At 39.7% G+C, this 18,261-nt stretch overlaps 1 protein-coding gene across 2 annotated transcripts; it reads left to right on the forward strand.

Annotated features, from left to right (window-relative positions):
* Nucleotides 1–205: 205 nt before the first annotated feature.
* On the forward strand, nt 206–16,849 carry TC2N (tandem C2 domains, nuclear). 2 transcript variants are annotated; one of them, XM_010015596.1, is made up of 11 exons: nt 206–272; nt 918–1,148; nt 4,217–4,381; nt 7,208–7,299; nt 7,760–7,835; nt 8,812–8,912; nt 9,798–9,914; nt 10,853–11,044; nt 13,013–13,127; nt 13,600–13,799; nt 16,653–16,849. In XM_010015596.1, the coding sequence occupies exons 1-11, from the start codon at nt 206–208 to the stop codon at nt 16,761–16,763; spliced, it is 1,467 nt and encodes a 488-aa protein (XP_010013898.1). In that variant the 3' UTR covers nt 16,764–16,849. The 2 variants fall into 2 exon arrangements, with proteins under 2 accessions (XP_010013898.1, XP_010013899.1); XM_010015597.1 differs by having other exon boundaries at nt 921–1,148.
* The last annotated feature ends 1,412 nt before the right edge of the window (nt 16,850–18,261 follow it).

Raw genomic sequence — 18,261 nt, forward strand, 5'->3', positions numbered from 1 at the left:
GTAAATCTGATTGCTCTGATCCTTTTATGACTGAAGTAGCTTTCTCACTGACCCTGGGACTGTGTCCAGTAAGCAGTCATGTATTAAATAACCGATAATACTGCATTTTGATTTCAGTTATTCCCATCTGCTATGGTTTGTTCTATTGTGTTTTTCAGGTTTGATCTTTGCTTGTGATCTCCTCTAAATTGCAGCACTGAAAACAATGGCAACAGAATGTATAAAAGACTGCTGTAAATGGTGTTTCTGCATGGAAAAAGAAAAGAATTATCGTGAGTTCAGACATAATGACATGAACTAAGGGGTTTGCTGTTCTGGCTTCATTAATTATGAGATTTCCCATTAGTAAAATGACTGTGTTACAACTGATAAGCTTGAATTCTTTTTACAATATCCAAAATTCTTTCCATACCTCATTTGGAGATTGAACACATGCTTCTTAGTGTTGTGAATTGGAATTGGAACTGAAAAATAACACTCGTTTTAGGTCTGCTCCTTGCAGCCTAGAATGTTGTCCAAAAAAAGCTAGCTTTTTATCCAAGGTTGTAAATGTCTTCTATCTTTCGAACTCTAAGAGTGAATGTTTTTTTTTTCTTTTGTAAACTCTCTGTGGATTTGCTTTGGTGTCTCAGATGTTTGAAGAACTCTCCTATGATACAAATGTATCTTTTGTAAAAATCACTTAAAAGCAAGGTAGCTATAAATATAGAAGCTTGGGCAACAAAGAATTTGGATCATTACAGATGTCGTGAGGATGAATATCTTTTCCAGGTGCTAGTCCTGAATGCTGGTAAAACTGAACACTAGCAGTAATGTATCAAGCACAGATCCTATGAAATAAAAGAGATCTGTTCACAGTATTGTTCAAAACTTAATGCACATGTGGACTGTCTGGTTTTCTTGCGTTTTATTTTTAGCAGTTTCCATGGTGAAGGAATCTGAAGCAGCAGCCGCAAGCAAGCCAGCTATTGTAGAGAAGCGTCCATTGTCTTCTGTGTCAGTGAAGCGACAAGTTGGCTGTTCAGAGGATTATCTGCTTTCTAAACTGCCCCTGGATGGTCAGGAGGTACCATTTGTGGTTCCTCAATTCAAATTGGCCTATGTACAACCAAAGAACCTTCCTAGTATCTCACAAGGAGGGATTCAAGGTAAAATATAAACAGCATTGCTGAAATAGTTGTTTAGCTTATGCTACTCCTTAGAAGTTACAGATTATTCCTACTGAAAACATGTTTGCAGAACTTTTCTAGAAGCCTGCTTTTCTTTCTTTTCTGTCTGGGCACCCAGAGAGGTTTTGAGAAGGATGTCTTCCCACTGTGAATCTCTGTGATGTTGCATGAATAAAACTGAAAGGGAGGATTGCACAGCAGTGCTTATACTCAAAAGGAAATAGAAGCTTTAGCAGAGAATTTCTTGGAGGCAAGGAAAGACCTAACATATTCCTAATATCCAGATGACTCAAGTAAAGAAGGAGGGTGGTCTGGCTTTCATGTTTAATGAACTGATATACTTTAACATACTAACACATCTTTTCATATTTTTGCCAATAGACAGCATATGCTACTACATGGTGGATTTTTTTTGCCCCTATTTCCTGGTCTTTTTGCTGCTTTTTGGGAGGCCAAGGATCATGGATCTCAGTGGTATAAGGTTGCACATCCTGCTGTGATTCTTTGCTTCATGACAATCTTATGCTTCAACCTCTGCCACTTAGTCCTATGCTCAGACTGCCAAAATGATGTACGTGCAATTTAGGCACAGTGGCATTTTAAAAGAATAGGAGCCTGGCCCAGTAATGTGAGTGTCAGGTCACATGCTATTGCTAGGCTCTTCGTCCTGCCAGGAGATGCATAGAATTAGGTAAGGAAAAATTCTGGCATAGGGGCATACCTGAATGGTTGTTTTCTCTAGAGCTACTTTTCTTTGAGGGTGTGATAAGCTTTTAATCCCATGTGATTGTATCTTTTCTGAAGGTGGAAACCTTTTTTTGAGTAACTGGAAAAAAGTCAACCACATGTTGCATAATACCCAACACAGGACTACCTAACTGCTTTGTGTTTGTGTGGTTTTACTGACACACTTGTCTGTTCTCCCGAGGTCCTTGCTGTTGCTTCTTTTCTCCCCCTTCATGCCTATCGCCAAACTGCCTCCTCACCCATCCCTGCTGGTAACACTGGCACCACAACCAGGCTAATCAGCTTAACAGAGCTTTTTGGTATAGATTGGCCACTCTGTGCCTGATCTGGTTAGTGTTTTGTTTTTTCTCTGTGAGGTCTGCCTCACCAGGCATGGACAGGCAACCTAATAGGTGGAGATAGAACATGTGAGACCCTCCTCATCGCTGAGCCTGACCTCTGTTAGCCTCCCCACTTGCCTGCTATTTCAGTAGCTGGTTCTTTTAAGTCCATACTTGGACAAAGTACAGACATGCAGGACATGATCATGGTAATACCCTTTCTAACTGGGTCTGGGTTCAGGCTCTGCCTTGCTTTGTCCAACCTTATTCTTAAGATACTGCACAGAGAAGTTTGTCAGGACTGGGAATTCTGCTTTATCATAATTTCTGAAGGACCTGGTGAACAGTGGCTCTTAGGCTATAAACCTCTTACATCTTCTGGCAAGATGACCTGACTGTTCATGGTTGTTTCTATTGAGCAAATATTTGAAATTCTTGAACAAATATTTGAAAAGTGGCTCTTATGTCAAGTTGGCAACTTCCATTCCTCTTTCCAAATAAAAATACTTATTTTTTAAAGTACAGCTTTTTAAGCCTCATTAAAGTTCTGTTTAAAAATGCAAAGTTTACTTTTTAGGGAGATATACTAAATACACTGAAGTGTGCTGTCATTCCTTCTTCACATTAGTCAAAAGCATATTCAAAAAAAAGTATTTGGAGTATTTGCCTCTTAGGCCACTGTTAAATACCTGTAGAAGTCCAAGTTCTACTTTCAGTTCTGCTCCATTTTCTGTGCATGTCTGACCATTTTCCTTTAGTGAAACTGAACATGCTCAGTGTCAGCTCTTGGAATCCCTTCTGAAAGAACTAAGTTCTGGCAGCCTTTCGCTTCAGTGCTCACTGCAGCGTGTCTCATGTTGTCACAGAAGTAAGCTAGCAGGAAGAAGTGTGCTCCTGGTCTGGAACACTGGCTTTTGCATCATCTGCTGTGTAGCAGTTCTTTGTGGCCTCACTTCTAGCGTTCATCCTGATTCATGTCATACTCAAGCCCGTTATACTTGAATTAATGCTTTATCATCTCTCATGTTCCATCTCACTGTTTTAGTTATTCTTTGCTACTTACTTTACTAACACCTGGAGGAAAGGATTTTACAGCAATAATAGTTTGCCTCTTACGGTGCAATGTATTTACAGAATTGAAGGCACTTTATAATGAGGTAAAGAACTTTTTAACAGATGAAGTCCAGGGAGGTGAAGTGAAGGATGCAAATGTCAGCTTTGCAGAGTCCAGGTCACCCCACCCCAGTTCTCTACTGTTATATAAGGCTTATTTTTGCTCCAGACAGACAAAATGAAGCACTATAACAGTTCTTTACTGTTCTGCTGACCAAGACATGTACGTTTTTTCTGAAATGATTATAAATAAAAGAAAGAAAAATAGGGCAGCTGTGCTGTAATGGGCTGAGTAAAGGGCTGGGATTCAAGCAGTCTCAGGTCTGTCTACTTTTGTCTCAGCCAACAATTCAAGTCATTTTGGCCTAGTGATCTTACCACTGACAGACTTCCTATGGAAATTGGATGACAAGGAGACTGTAGTCACAAGCTGCATTATCTTTCCATACGAGACCCTCCTGAAGGTTTGGGGATCCATTAGCTGAATGGGAATGTACTGGGGGTAGATGGCCAAATAAGTCAGAAGTACATGTACACATGGCCCTACTTTTGCTGTTGATTTCTATCTTGCTGGCTGGTTTTGGAGCCTTCTGTATTTTAACTAGTTCGGCATTTATTGTGGAACTCCAAGACAGGGTGTGCATAGCTTTTTATGGCCAATTTAATTCCAGTGTTTGCAGGCACACTGTGGAAATCTGACATAATGTGTATGTGTGTTTTCTTTACTTCTTTTTTTCCTTTTCCTGAAGTAGATAATATTGAAATATTTTGTCCTTTGCCCGGAAGGCAATCTGCCTGCCTTTTGAAGCCAGGCAGCATGTGTTATGTCTGGAACTCTTGCATTTGATGTTTACTTGTGCTCCACAGAATCTGCCAGAGCCTCATTTGGTGACCGGAAAGCAGAACTGCACGGCGTGTACCAGTGGCCCCACTATGACGTGTATAACCCGTTCTATTTGGAGCAGCGGGTTTCGCCAGATCTGATTAGGCGCTTCCAAGCAAAATCAGATAATAGGAAATTATATGGATCAGGTGAGAAGGATTGCACCCTCATTTTTCTGTCTTCCTCTCTTTTCCAGGGTTTATAGGTAAGAGAAAAAAGCCATTAGTCTACAGAAGATGTTTGTTATAGCAGTTCTCAAACTAGTCTGTATGCTACAGATGCTTTTTGGTTGGTGGATCAGTTTGTGGAGCCAGTTCTACTTTGATTTCCAGCTGCACTGTAACTTTGTCCCTTTTGAGGGCTTAACAAGACTTGCATGAATCACACGAAGGTAAAAAATTGGCAAGGCAAGCTCCTGTAGCTGCCTCTGATCCCAAACAGGATGCAGTACTGCGGATTCCAATTACCAGTAATAGAGTGAGGGAGATGTAAAAAGAAGTCAGGCAGTATGTTGAGTGGAGGAATGCATGAGTGTGTGTATATATATACACACACACACACAAAGAGGAACAAGCACCAAAAAAACATTCAGGAGCAGATGATAAGAACAGGTGCAAAATGGGAAGTGATGCTATATGCCAGCTTTTCTGGCGTTTGAAGGTGCAGAAACATCCCCACTTCTTATTGCATGTGTTTAAGAATGGGGGAGGGCTGTGAGATAGTAAAAGTTTAGCTAGAAAGTGTTTAGCTACCTAGGTGAAAGTTTACTTCTGTGCTGTTCGTTGGTATATGTATCCTATAATGAATACTGTTTAGAGTAAAGTAAACGACTAAGTGTTGCTTGCTGGAAGTGATTGCTAAGGCTGATACAGTCAAAGAAATGTACACACCTCTATTGAATCAGAAGGTGGCAACAACATGTATTTTAAAAGATGGTTTTTTAGTTAAAATGGTATAGCATGCTGCTTCTACAGCTGGGGGAAATATCTCAGTCTGTGGCTTGTTTTAAAAATAATTCTGAATCACCACAGAGACTACGTGAGAAGACTACTCCATTTATTTTCTTTTTAAGAGAACAAAACACACATAGCATTTCAGCCGCCTTTAACGCATATGGTTTTGCTAGGCTTTGTAAGCACCTGTGGTGGGAGCCAAATGGGTTTTATAAACTGTCTTGAATTTTCCCTTCAGTACATCATCTCTTTTATGTTTTTCTTCAAGCTAACTAAATGCTTCACTGGTTTTGTCTTAGTAAGCTTAAGAAAGGTCACTTAAGCTTGTCTAGAGTACAGTTCTAAAAAAGTCTTCTTCCTCCAGAGTTTTTTTGACAGCTCTTTCAGAACCTACGTGATTCTCTTCATGTACATCTATAGACTATTTAAGCAAAACTCTAAGCCTGTTGTGTTGCAGCAAGTGCTATGATACTATTCATGTGGGTGGGCTTAGAACTACGGAATGCGTTTACTTGGAAGGTATGAAGTGAAATTCTTGAATTTTCATGTCAAGCCCTCCCTCCATCTTCTTTGAAAATGTTAACCACCTTTACTAGATGCAGCAGATCATACTGTCTTTAAAACATTTTGGTGATTTGTAACCTGTAGGCTGGAGTGGATGTTTCCTAGTAAGCTGTGAAAGTCATGCGTACTGAATATGGAATGAATTTCCATAACCATAATCAATTTCAAATCAACTAATGAGCTGGACTCTACTACTTGCTCCCATTATATCAAATAAGATTTCTAGGCTTTGTATGATACTATAATGGTACTTCTACACCAGACTTCATGAACAACTGAGACCTTTTATGTCATGCACAGAAGAGAATTTGGAGCTTGTGCCAGGCATACAGGCCTTCATTAAATTTTATCTAGATTATGATGTTACTTTCCTTTTCCTCCTATGGGTTCTCAAAACTATATCTTTTGCTTTCTTTTTCTTCCTTGGGAAAAGAAAGATTTACTCTTTATTGTCACATCTTACAAGAAGCATAATTGTTTTTTTCTTTTGATAGCAATAAAAAAGAAATAAATTTCCAGTAACAAGCAATGTAATTCTATTAAGCTGTGATCAGTGAATTGTAATAGAAGTCTTCTGAAATACTGTAACAATTCTGAAATATTGTAACAGCATTGCAAGAAAAAGCATCAGATAGTCCCAGAAGTAAAACCATACTGCTTTCAGCGTGGGTCAGTTTTGAAGCTGAGAGGCTTGAAAAAACTCTTGAACATTATGGGAGTCAGCAAAGATTTCTGAAACAGTGGCGCTAGTTCAGCTCTCATTTTCTGCTAGTGCTACGTACTATGCACAGACTGCGTGCTTTAGCTCTGTATTGCTTCGAGGTCAAAAGAAAACTGATAGGCTCTATTTAACCACCTCCAACTGCTGAGGAAACTATCCTTCTATAAAGATAAAGATCTTGCTTTTTTTGCTGTAACAAGTATGTGTCATCTTAGAGTTAAGACTTGCTTTGTCTGAGATCAAGTAAGGGTGCAGATTATGGTATTTTGACACTGTGATCAGTAAAGCCAGGTAGATCAGGACAAGTTTAGCAGGCAACATGTTTTTGCCACTGGGATGCTAACTATGGAAAAATTTTAAAAAGGAGACCAGGTTAAGCCCCAGTTCTGGCTGACTAGATTTAAAGATAAGGCTTTCTATTTTGCTAAAGTATCTACAAAAAAAACCATTTCTCTTGAGGAAATAACTTTGAGGCAGGCTTCCCATTCCACCAGTGCTACCAGTGTGACCAAGTAAGTTCAAACTATTTCAAAGATGGAACTGATAAAGGTATTTTAACAGCTTGTTCTCTCTTGAAAAGGGGAAGCAGGGAAAAGTGCTAACGTCCCTCCTTAGATGTCGTTTAGCTAGTTTTCAATCCTACCATAGGTCTACTTAATTTTAAAAAAGCTTCTTAATTTATTTTTTTTCTAGCAACATTGGTTACATGATCTGTATTGTTCTCTTTGTCTTTTTAGTTAGCGATTTGAGATCCAGTGCTTTACCTGGATCATTTGATGTAAGTCGTTCAATGTTTGATCTCCGAAGCCCACCTCATCGCTTCATGAAGGTGAGTTCCCCTTGTGACTTAGGTTATACTGAAAACTCAGCTTACTTGGTGTATCTGTTCCTGTTGCATTGTGTTTTCAAAGTCAATAACTGAGGGCCATTGAACTATGCACTGGAAAGGCTAGGGGGAAAAGTTCAGGGTCTTGACCAATTTCAAGAGGCTCTTTCCTGATGTCTCCTCTGACTCCTGCTGTTTTGGCCCAACGGGGCTGTTGAGAAACACAAGTAGTCTGTTAGGCAGGCCAAAACAGACAAGAGATTATGGTTCTGAGCTGGCCATATGTGTCCTGTCATTGTGTTAAAGTAGTAATTCCATGCTGCTGGATAGAGAGGTTGGTAGGGAATGAGACAATTATTTGAAATTGGGTGTTGTTTGCTTTTCATAATGTCTTGTCTGATGGTAGAACTCCAGCTTTTTACATCTGTTGCCCTGAATGAAGTGACTTTATTTTTGCCTCCAGAGATATGATTCATTATCCAGTGTACCTAGCAGTACCTCTTCCAGGAAGGATTCACAAGGCAGTAATAGGAGTCTGGGTAATGTTTTGTTTGTTTACCTTGTAATGAAATATTTCCCTTTGCACTTGAAACATGAAGTTGTCTCTACTGTTGATGGGAGGGGGAGGGGGTGTTTGATTTGGGTTTATTTTTGGTTTGGGGCTTCTTTTATTGGTTGGGTTGTTTTTTTATATGACTATGATTAGTAAATCACCCCTGGATTTACTACCTTAGTGAAGTACAAAACTGCAGATGTTCTGTTAGGATAGAATGCAGCACCTTGGTCACAGTTCTAGTCCTTTTTTATGTACCAGTGTTTTTCTGTGGGCAGTGCCTGGAATCCAACACCCACATTACACTGAGAATTAGGAAGGAATACTGCATGCAAACCCAGTATGCTTATTTATGAAAAAATGCTGAAGAAGTGGAGATACTGGAAAATAAATCCTCAAAAATTAATCAAGTCCCCATGGAAGTGACCCTGCTGGAAGTCGGAATTTCACCCAGTCTCCTCAAAAAGAAGACTGGAGGGGCAATGACCCAGTTTCAGTTATGCCAGAGAAACACTGGATGTTAAATGGTTCTTCTGACTTGGAGAAAATCACAATAGTAAAATGTTTACTAAACTGGAATTGAAAGCTGGGAAAGATAAAAAGCAGACAAATTTGTAAACAACAGTGGAAGTGATTAATCCAAGGGAAGTGATACATTATAAATATGTCTCAGGAATATGCTTTTTTTCCTTTGTAAAAGTTGTTCAAGTACAACACAAGTTATAAAATTCAATATTGATAACTGAGGTAAACATGAAGGCTTTTGGCTGTGCAGAAGGTCAGGCTACAGGTCTTCATGGATATTTTGTCCTTAAAATGTAGGTGTTAAGGTAGTTCAAACTTATTTTGGGAGAAGTTTTCAAAGATAGGCAGTCCACCTACTAATAAGTTCCCTTATTCTTGGAATGAACTTTTAATATACTACATTACTTTCAAAAACACTAATTGGGTTTCTTCCACAGATACTATTACATTATCAGGTGATGAACGAGATTTTGGAAGACTGAATGTGAAGTTGTGTTATGTTTCTTCTGTAGAACAGATCTGGATCACAGTTTTACATGTAAGCAAATATAAATAACTTGATTGTTATTTATTCAAATGTCTATTTTACTAAGTGTTAATCTCATTAAACTTGGCTTCCTGTTACATTAAGGAATACTTCTAGGAGAAAAAGAAAATTACTTCTAAGTGTTAATATAAGCAAAGCTCAGTCAAATGTGATAGTGGCCTTCATTCAAAGTATCTTCCTCTCCTTCACCAACCCCCACCCCATTCCCCCACCTCCCTGCTGCAATCTCTGTTCTGCTACAATCAATAGTAAAAAGTATAAAAAGTTGAATCTAACTCTATATGTTACTATACATATATTCTGATTGTGGAGTGAGGAACTGTTCAGCATAGGTAAGAAAGATGAGCTGGTTATAGGCTGGTCCTGCTATGGAAATTTGGAGGCAGCAAACTGGAGCTATTTTGGAGGCAGCATTTAACAGACTTTAACAGTTCCTTCAGGGCAGAACCATAACAACACTTTGAGGACATGTAGTTTCTTGTGGCTTTTTTGTTAGCTAATGTGATATTGTTTTGCTGGCTGTTTTATACATTTCCAGGAACTGTGAATAATTTTTAGGCAATGGAAGTTCAAGTAGTCAGAAATCCTCATAACTACATCAAGTGATAAATACTACATAAGGGATTTCATGATTTATCTGTTGTCAAATTGCCACATAGTGAAATCATTAAAATCTACTGAACAATTTTTTACCCTCTGGTTGTAAAAATTAATTATTAAAAGATCTGAAGTGACGCAGTCATTACATTGACTCTGATTTATAGTCAGTATTACAGGAATTAAGCATAGTTCTAGAACAGTGTAGAAGACTTTCTCAGTTGTCTGAAGGCCAGAGTCTTACGTTGTCTAAACTGACTGTCTTTTTCAATGTTGCAGTGCAAAGACCTAAGCTGGCCTTCTAGCTGTGGGGAACATCCTCGTATCTATGTCAAGGGAATTCTCACACTACCCAAACCAGTGCATTTCAAATCTTCTGCCAAAGAAGGGTGTACTGTAAGTAGAAGCGGGGAAAACACCATGGAATCTTTCTCCCAAAGAAATAAAAGTGAAATGTAAATATGTTTGGGTGGGGTATTTTTGTTTTGTTTTTGTTTTGTTTTTTTTTTTTTTTTTGTTTTGTTTTGTTTTTTGTTTTTTTTAATGGACCAAACATCCACTCGTATGCCATATTTGCTGTGGTAGTTGCCTAAGTTTGGGTTACTTCTCCCCATCTCTCCCAGCCCCCCTTCACAAAATCCTATTAAAAGCTTTGTTTCACTTCCTCCTCCTATATATCCTCTCTTGCATTCTGCTGTTGCCCTCCTTCTCTCCCAAGTCTGCAGGACAGATATGCTCATACGGGACTGAACCATGAGCTGCTGGCCTTGGCAACTCAATGGTGGGGGACTGGAAGAAGACTGGGCATATCTGTAGGTGCACATTCACCCCAGGGAAGGTAGATGTTGTACTGCCTCTCATTAGGGCAGGAAGCAAAGTTCATACTTCCTTTCTACAGAAGGTAGTAAGAATTGCTTGCATGGGACAAGACTCCTGCTACTGTCAATAACTGAATATTAAGGGGGTAAAGCAGCATAAAACTCCCATAATGTGAGTCACAGGCAAAACAAAATAAAATTAGCAGGAGAGACAGAAGCAAAAGGCCACAGAGGATTTAGCTGTGACAATGTGTATATGCTGTTGTAAAGCTCCAGAACAGATGGCCTCAACTCATTATGGTAGTGAAAAATAATCGAGAGCCTTGTCCCTGCCAGGGATTGACAATGAGATGGTGAGTCTGTGGGGACTTACCACTGCAAAAGCACGCTTTTCCATGGCAACCTAAAATGGTAGCTGGGAGCAGTGGCTATAGGACCAGGAAGCCTTAGTTTTTAGATTTTTAGCTCAGTGCGACTCTTACGGTGATGACGTTACCCCTCTGTTTTTATTTCTAGGACATGGAATTTATGGAAACTTTTGTATTTGCTATTAAACTGCAAAGCCTGCAGGCTGTCCGATTGGTATTTAAAATCCAGACACAGACTCCCAGGAAAAAAACAATTGGAGAATGCTCCTTGGCACTGCGGGAGCTCAACTCGGAGGAATCAAGTCATTGGCTGGATATATCTCCTCCTTCCAAGGCACCTGTAAGTGCCAATACTGCAGAAGTATGTTGTTTTAACAACTAGAAGGAGTTGCTGGAAATGAAAGTAAAGTAATTTAGTAGTAATTTAATGTTAATGCAATTGAGGGGGGGAGGGGTGTCTCTTTTTGTCTTATTTTCTTTTTATCCATTTTTAGTTTTTTTTCTTCCCCTCATCTCTCCTCTCCCCCGCCCTGTTCTTGGGGAAAGGCATTTTGATGGGGAAAAAATGCAGACTGTAGCTGTTCAGGTCATAAACTGCAGCTGTTTCTCGGAAAAGACTAGAGCAAGCTCTTCCACACTGTGGCTTGCAGCTTGAGGGAGCAGTATTCTGGGGAAATGTTCAGCAATGTACACCAGGTAATTGCCTTTTCTGACCAAAAAAGTATCAGAAGATCCTTAGGACTCACAACAAGAGCTCAGAGCAAATGGAGTCTGCTTTTGTTATGGAAGAAAAGTGCCAAGATCTTCAGTGGCTTGAAACTGCAGAGATAGCTATATATTTAATGTTCAGATTCCATGCTGTGTAGTAATAATTCAGACAGTTCATTTCCATTAGCGTAATAAGAAGCAGGTGGTTTTCACAGTGGGATTTCCTTTCCCCCTACCCTTACTTTGTTTGTTTCTTCAACAGATTGTGTCTAGACATTTGTATTTGCAACGAATTAAACTTGAATTAGCAATTCAAAAGCAAATTTTATCTAAGTGTGTATGAGTCATATGAATGATACTCTTGATTTCTAACAGAAGTTACACTTGACATTTTTTAGTTCCAACAAGAATAACCATATTGCTTCAAAATACATAAGCTTAAGTGAAAGAGGAAGCTGGTTTAGAAACTGCTTCATCCCAGTGTAAATTCCTGTATCACCCTATGTTTTCTCTCTCTGTGTTGGCTTTTCTCATCATTATTTCTAAAAGCCCTCCAGACACTGCTGGAATTCATTCCTATACTACCCTAGCAGGCAGCAAGTACCCTACTTGCCAACAGAGAGCCAAAGCTCAGTTGAGTAAGTGGCTTCCTCTTGGGGTTACACAGAAGGTTTGTGGCTGAGCTGCAAAGAGAATTTGGGTCTCTCAGATGAACTGGAGCCTGACTTCACTGTTACTGACCTGTTGCTCTCTTACTTGGTACATTTTGCTTCACTGAAGTGCATTAAAACTTTAAGGGAACTAGGATTAGCAAAATCCTTTTAAATAGAGGCTGTCAGGAAACCTGGGTCTCCACTGGACTTCTTCCGCTCTTCTTAAGTGCTCAGAGTACATTAGCATCTGACAGGAGAGTAATGAAGATGCCTCAAGGCACCTTTGCAACTAGCAAGAATACTATAAATTATAAAATAAAAAAATTCAAGGCTGGAGATCTCGGTACAGCCAGGGTGCGGGGTGGGGGGGGGGGGTGTATATACCTAGGCATGTAAAACACAAGTAATTCCATAACATGGGAAAAATCACAGCATGCAGTCACCCTGTTATATTCATAACATTAAGTGATGGGGCCTTGTACCTATACAAAGCATTGCTTATATCTCCTTATTGTAAAATACAGAAGTTTGGGAAAAGAACTCCAAAGGTTTTTTGTACTAGTGAAGTATAGCGGGTCTCTCACTTCCACACCGGGTTTAGCAGAGCTGCAGCTGCATGTCAGGTTTTCCCTGTATTGGACTGCACTTACCATTGAGGGATCCTTTCCTGGTGACTGTTTCTCTAGTGTCTCTGGCTGCAGCCTACTAGGGCCATATGTCTGCTGTACGTAAGCAGTCCATCAGCAGAGCACATGTACTGCAGCTGTGACAAGTGCAAGATGAACTTACTGTGCATCTGCAGGTTGTGTATACAATACATACTTTTATTTCTGTCCAGGAAATCACAGATATAAATGTGGGAGCCCAGCATATGACAGAATTCCTGTGTTTCCTGAGTTTATAAGCAACTTGATCCAGATGTCATAGCAACATTCTTCTGCTTGTAGGTGTGCTGTGCAGAAATTCAAGTAGGAACTTGTTTTCAAGCAGTAAACAGGAGGATACAGTTACAGATTCTTGAAGCACAAAACCTTCCAGTTTCATCTACACCACTGTCTTCAAGTAAGTTACATCAGCTGTCTCATGCCTCCTGTCTAGAAGCATTTGTAACAGGTAAATTGCTGCTCAAATGGGTTGGCAATTCATAACATTCCTTACAAACCTCAGACTACCATACTGTGCAGTAGATTTCCATTGCCAAGGCTTGTTTCCACAGATGTCTTACTTGATTACTTTTTGTTTGGTTTGAAGCTATGTGTTTATGTATTTTGGAAGGTTTGTATCCCAGTATTAATCCTGACATATAAAAGCATTAGGTTGCACTTGCTGTTTGCATACTGTGTTAATTAATTCAATATTATTGAACATACTCTGTGTGACTAGTCAGGGAAGTTATTGTACAGTCCTTTTGGCCAGACTTTTGGGAATTGGTTGCAATTTGAACCATACATGTAGATCTTGTCAGTTCCTTTTTGGGTGTGTTTGTGAGTAACACTTTGTGTGCTATGCCTTTTTCCCCTCCCTTTTGTGCTAGATTTCTTTGTGAAAGTTGGAATGTTTACTACAGAAGGGATGATCTATAAGAAGAAGACTCGTCTTCTGAAGTCCACTAATGGCCAAGTGAAGTGGGGAGAAACGATGATTTTTCCAGTTAGCCAAGCTGAACATGGAATTGGTTTTCTCATCAAGCTCTACAGCAGAAGCTCAGTGAGAAGAAAACACTTCCTAGGACAGGTTGGTTTCTGGTAACTGACATGATACCCTTTAACTAAAATCCAGTTCCACAGGTTTCTTGGTATGAGTTTTAAAATACTTTAAATAAGGTGGCATATAGCAGAATAGTAAATGCTAATAAACTCTCCTGGATGTAACCCAAGAAAGAATAGTACTGCGCTCTTAAACATGCGCTAACATCAGAATGGGAGTTCACACTTGATTTTTCTTGTAAGAAGAAATCCTTGAGTCATTTTTGTGTGGAGTACTACTATGTGGAAGATTCCTTCCCACAGACAGACATACAATCTCCTCCTTGCCTCTAGGCTTTCTAAAGAAAAGAAACAGCACTCACAGGAGTTCCACAACCCATAATGTACTGTACAGAAAGGGAGTGTGTTGGCTTACCATACCAATACACTTACAAACAGGTGTGTCTAAAAGGAATTATCAACAGCTACAATCAGATTGCCTTCCTGGGTAGACCACTGCTGAAATCAGCACAATATTCTAAATGTGTATGATCGAGTGATAACATAAGTGACCGAACACAAACCTATTTTTGAGTGCTCTCTCCCCTCATCCCCTCTTTTAAACAGCTGGAACTTCAGTACTGTCTCTTTGAAAGCGTATTTACTTAACCACCATAAAACTTGGTAGTCTGGTGTCTTTATTCTCTGTCCTCTTCCCCTGGTTGTTCTAATTTACACTCACCTTGTCCCTTCTTTCTCTCCCACTCTATTTAGTGCTTGTCAGGTAACACTTGGAATACTGTGTTCAGTTTTGATCTCCGCTATACAAAAAAGACGTGGACAGGCTGGAAGGGTCCAGAGAAGGGCCACAGGGATGACCAAAGGACTGGGAAGCTTGTCATATGAGGAAAGGCTGAGACAAGTGGGTTCATTCAGCCTAGAGACAAGAAGGCTCAGGGGAGACCTTCTCACTATGTTCCAGTATTTAAAAGGTGGCTGCAAAGAAGATGCAGACTCCCTTTTTACAATGAATCACATGGAAAAGATGAGGGGTGATGGGCACAAGTTACTGCTGGGGAGATTCTGACTGGACACAAAGAGAAACATTTTTCCAATGAGGACAATCAGCTATTGGATAATCTCCCCAGGGAAGTGGTGTATTCCTCAATGTTGGACACTTCTAAGATTTGGCTGGACAGGGTGCTGGGACATCTAGTCGATGTCATGCTCTGCCTAGAAAGGTTGGACCAGATGATCGTTGAGGTCCCTTCCAACCTAGTATTTTATGATTCTTTTTCTTCTTGCTATAGCAAGACATAGCTTTTCTTAATGCTCTGTGCTTTCCCTGACTCAGCTAGATTTAGTAGCAGGATTTTAATACATGCTTAAATGAATAACGTAGAATTCATTTTAAGACCCCAGCTGTAATGTCCCTTGTCAGACATATGTCTGTACCTATCCTTAGGTACAAAAAATCATACTGTCCCATTCTGGTGATGTTTCTTGTGCCTGCTGAAGACGTGCAGTTACAGGAGATGCTGATATGCTATAGAAGTGATGTTCCAGCAAGAGTTATGTGAAGTTCCTCCATTTTATGGAGTCTCGTGTCACATATGTTCCATCTTTTTGTGATTGTTGTTGGTGGAATTGGATTTGGAATAGGAAAAAATAAAAAAAAAAAGAATTGTTCATCTTAGTTGTGCTACCTTGGAGCAAAAATAACCGGGTATGATTTTGCAGTCACTTAGCAATATATGAGGTCATATTAATCTGATGAGTTACATTTAGTCATGGATCTTATTTTTAGGGGGAGGAAATGAGCTACTTCTGCTCCTTGGAGGTTATTTGGAAAGGTTGTTTCAGCTCACATAGGCAGACATTGCCACATAACACATGAAGACATAAAATACAGCTCAGGGAAAAATGTACTTTGAGCAGTTGGCTGGGTAGCTGGAAAAAGATGAATATAGCTGGATCTATTAATTTTGTTCTTCAGAGGGTGATGTTTAATTGGATGCTGTTCTAAGCAGACAATACTTAGATTAGCCTGCTTTTACAGGCATGTCTTTAATCATGAGCAAAATGTATATTGAATCTCTGTGGAGATGTCTGTGGTATTCTGGAAGACATTATTCTCACTTTTGAGGACTCCATGCCTCAGCAGTGTAGGCTAAATGTATTTCATGGTGAAGGTTTCTGAGAAGTCTTAAAAGGACTCATTCTTGGAAGACCTGAGGAAATAGAGTCCTGTAAATAATGATACCTACTTACATAAGCAGAATTCTTTTTGGCAATGGAGGCTGGTGATAATGTTCAGAGGAAAATGTCCTCCTTGTACCTCATTTCCTCATTTAAGTATCCATTAATTGAATATTGAGAAGAAACGGACTCTTACTGCGTGACTATGTGTGGTATGGGCATGTTAGTAACCTCTGTGGAATGCATGTCTGGCCTTGTCCCTTGGGGTGTGCAATTTTAAATGCACATGAAAATGCTGGACAGCTAGCTGAGGATGCCAGATGGCTTGCAGCCAATTGGAGTCTGAAGGCATAGAGCCATCACTGGCCCTCATAAGCCCTTGACCCCAGCACGTGCATTTGAGTGGAGCAAGGAATGCTTGACTTAAAACATCTTATTAAGTACAGAAACATTAGTATGTAGTGAGTTCTCTAAACTATTTTAGAGTCTAAATTTAAACCCAGACTCCCTGTGTTCCCAGCTGAAAGCCAAATTATGTTAGTCGTAACAGATCTGTATTAGTTGCTCTGACGCTTTGGTCGCAGTCTACATGTTGTATCTCATTCTGTGCTTCCATGGTATTTATTTGGAGCAAATAAATTTTGGGCCTCTGTTTTATATCAGGTAAGCTCAATTTTATTTTTCTTGTTGTTTCTTTCTGCAGATCTGGATAAGTTCTGACAGCAGTAACAGTGAAGCAGTGAAGCAGTGGAGAGATACTATTGCTAACCCTGAAAATGTTGTTGTTAAGTGGCACAGCATTGGTCCATCTTGAAGACTGCAGATGAAACTTAGGACTGATTTTTCAACAAAGATATTCCTACACTGTTTAAAATAGAATAAATAAAAATATTGTCTACAGAAGTTCTTTGGAAGTTCTCCGCTACATCACACCTCCGTGGTAACTGGGAAAATTCAGTTTCACCAAGAGGAATATTGGCTAAACATTATTAAGAAGAAAACTTAGGAAATGGAAAAGCGCTCATTTAATTTTAACAAATCCACATTGAAAAATACATTTTTGTCCCTTTCAGGCTCCATAGGAGCACAGGAATCCAGTCTTGGAGAGAAGTAGCTTGAACCAGCATCTTCTTCACTAGTCACTGGCACTATCCTCATCTGCAATCTTGCCTTTGGCAGACTCCAGAGTTCACAGGAATCGGTCCAGTCAGTGGCTTCATCCTAGGTACCTCTGAGCCTCTTGGACTGCACCCATGCTGACACCATTTGGTCAGAGTAATGTGTGCCTGAGCAAGTGGGAAAGCTGTAGCAGTAGAAGGCATAAAGGGAACTTCGCAATAAGGCACTATCCAAAGGCTTTTCTAGTCTCCATCTTTGATGAAGGGTTGTTCAGTACCCTGACATGCCTGTAGCATGTGTTCTCCCCCATCCTTCTCTCTAAACAGAGTGATTGAAAGAGTTTGTCTGACTGTGATCGTTGCAAGTAGGGCCCTCCAGACTTGCTCTGTTTGGGTGAATTCTGGTTGGAATCAATGGAATAATACAAAGAGGCAACAAGCCTGCCTGGAATCAGGGCTAGTATTTCTAGATAAATTTCTTGTATAAAATTCTTATATGTAAACCACTTCCTATCTAATCAACAATGTTCTAGCCTTTGCTTACATTGCTAAAACTCTGACTAACATGTACGAAGGAGTAAGCAAATATTTACTGACATAAGTGCTTTTTGATATTAAAATGCAGCACAGTGTGGAACTCGGGCTTTGTTTAAAAGATGGGCTACTAGTGCAGAAATATGTGTTACATGTCTAGGATCATGAAAAATTGCATGTGGGAGTATTTTTGTTACTGGTTTGTAGCAAGGAAAAATTACCGTATTTTTATTGCAAATTATATTTTTCTTACAAATCCCTAAGATTACTTTTTTCTGCCAGTTCCAATATTTTCAGGGGCATAGTCACAGTTATTTTTAAGGTGGGAAAATGCCATGTATATGATTGCTCATATATACATCTAAAAGCACAGACCTCTGTTCTACTTGAACTACAGGATTAACCTCCAGCCAGGTACAACACTTGGGATGAGCCTGGCCTGTTGGGTAAAATGAAAAAAAGGAACTGGACCAAGCTGTTGTTCTTGGAGTATCTTTACTTGAATGTGACAATCTTTTTATTCATTGTGGCTGAACTGCAGTAAACAGAAGTGCATACTGTTTCCATATGTAGAATGCTACTCTATTTGAAAGAGAAGACGGAATATCCCGGTGCTTTGGAGGCTTCGATTACTACAGAGTGGTTCTACAGAGATTGCCA

Source organism: Nestor notabilis, unplaced genomic scaffold (genome assembly GCF_000696875.1).
Source record: "Nestor notabilis isolate BGI_N333 unplaced genomic scaffold, ASM69687v1 scaffold18575, whole genome shotgun sequence".
In the NCBI taxonomy this organism is placed as follows: domain Eukaryota; kingdom Metazoa; phylum Chordata; class Aves; order Psittaciformes; family Psittacidae; genus Nestor; species Nestor notabilis.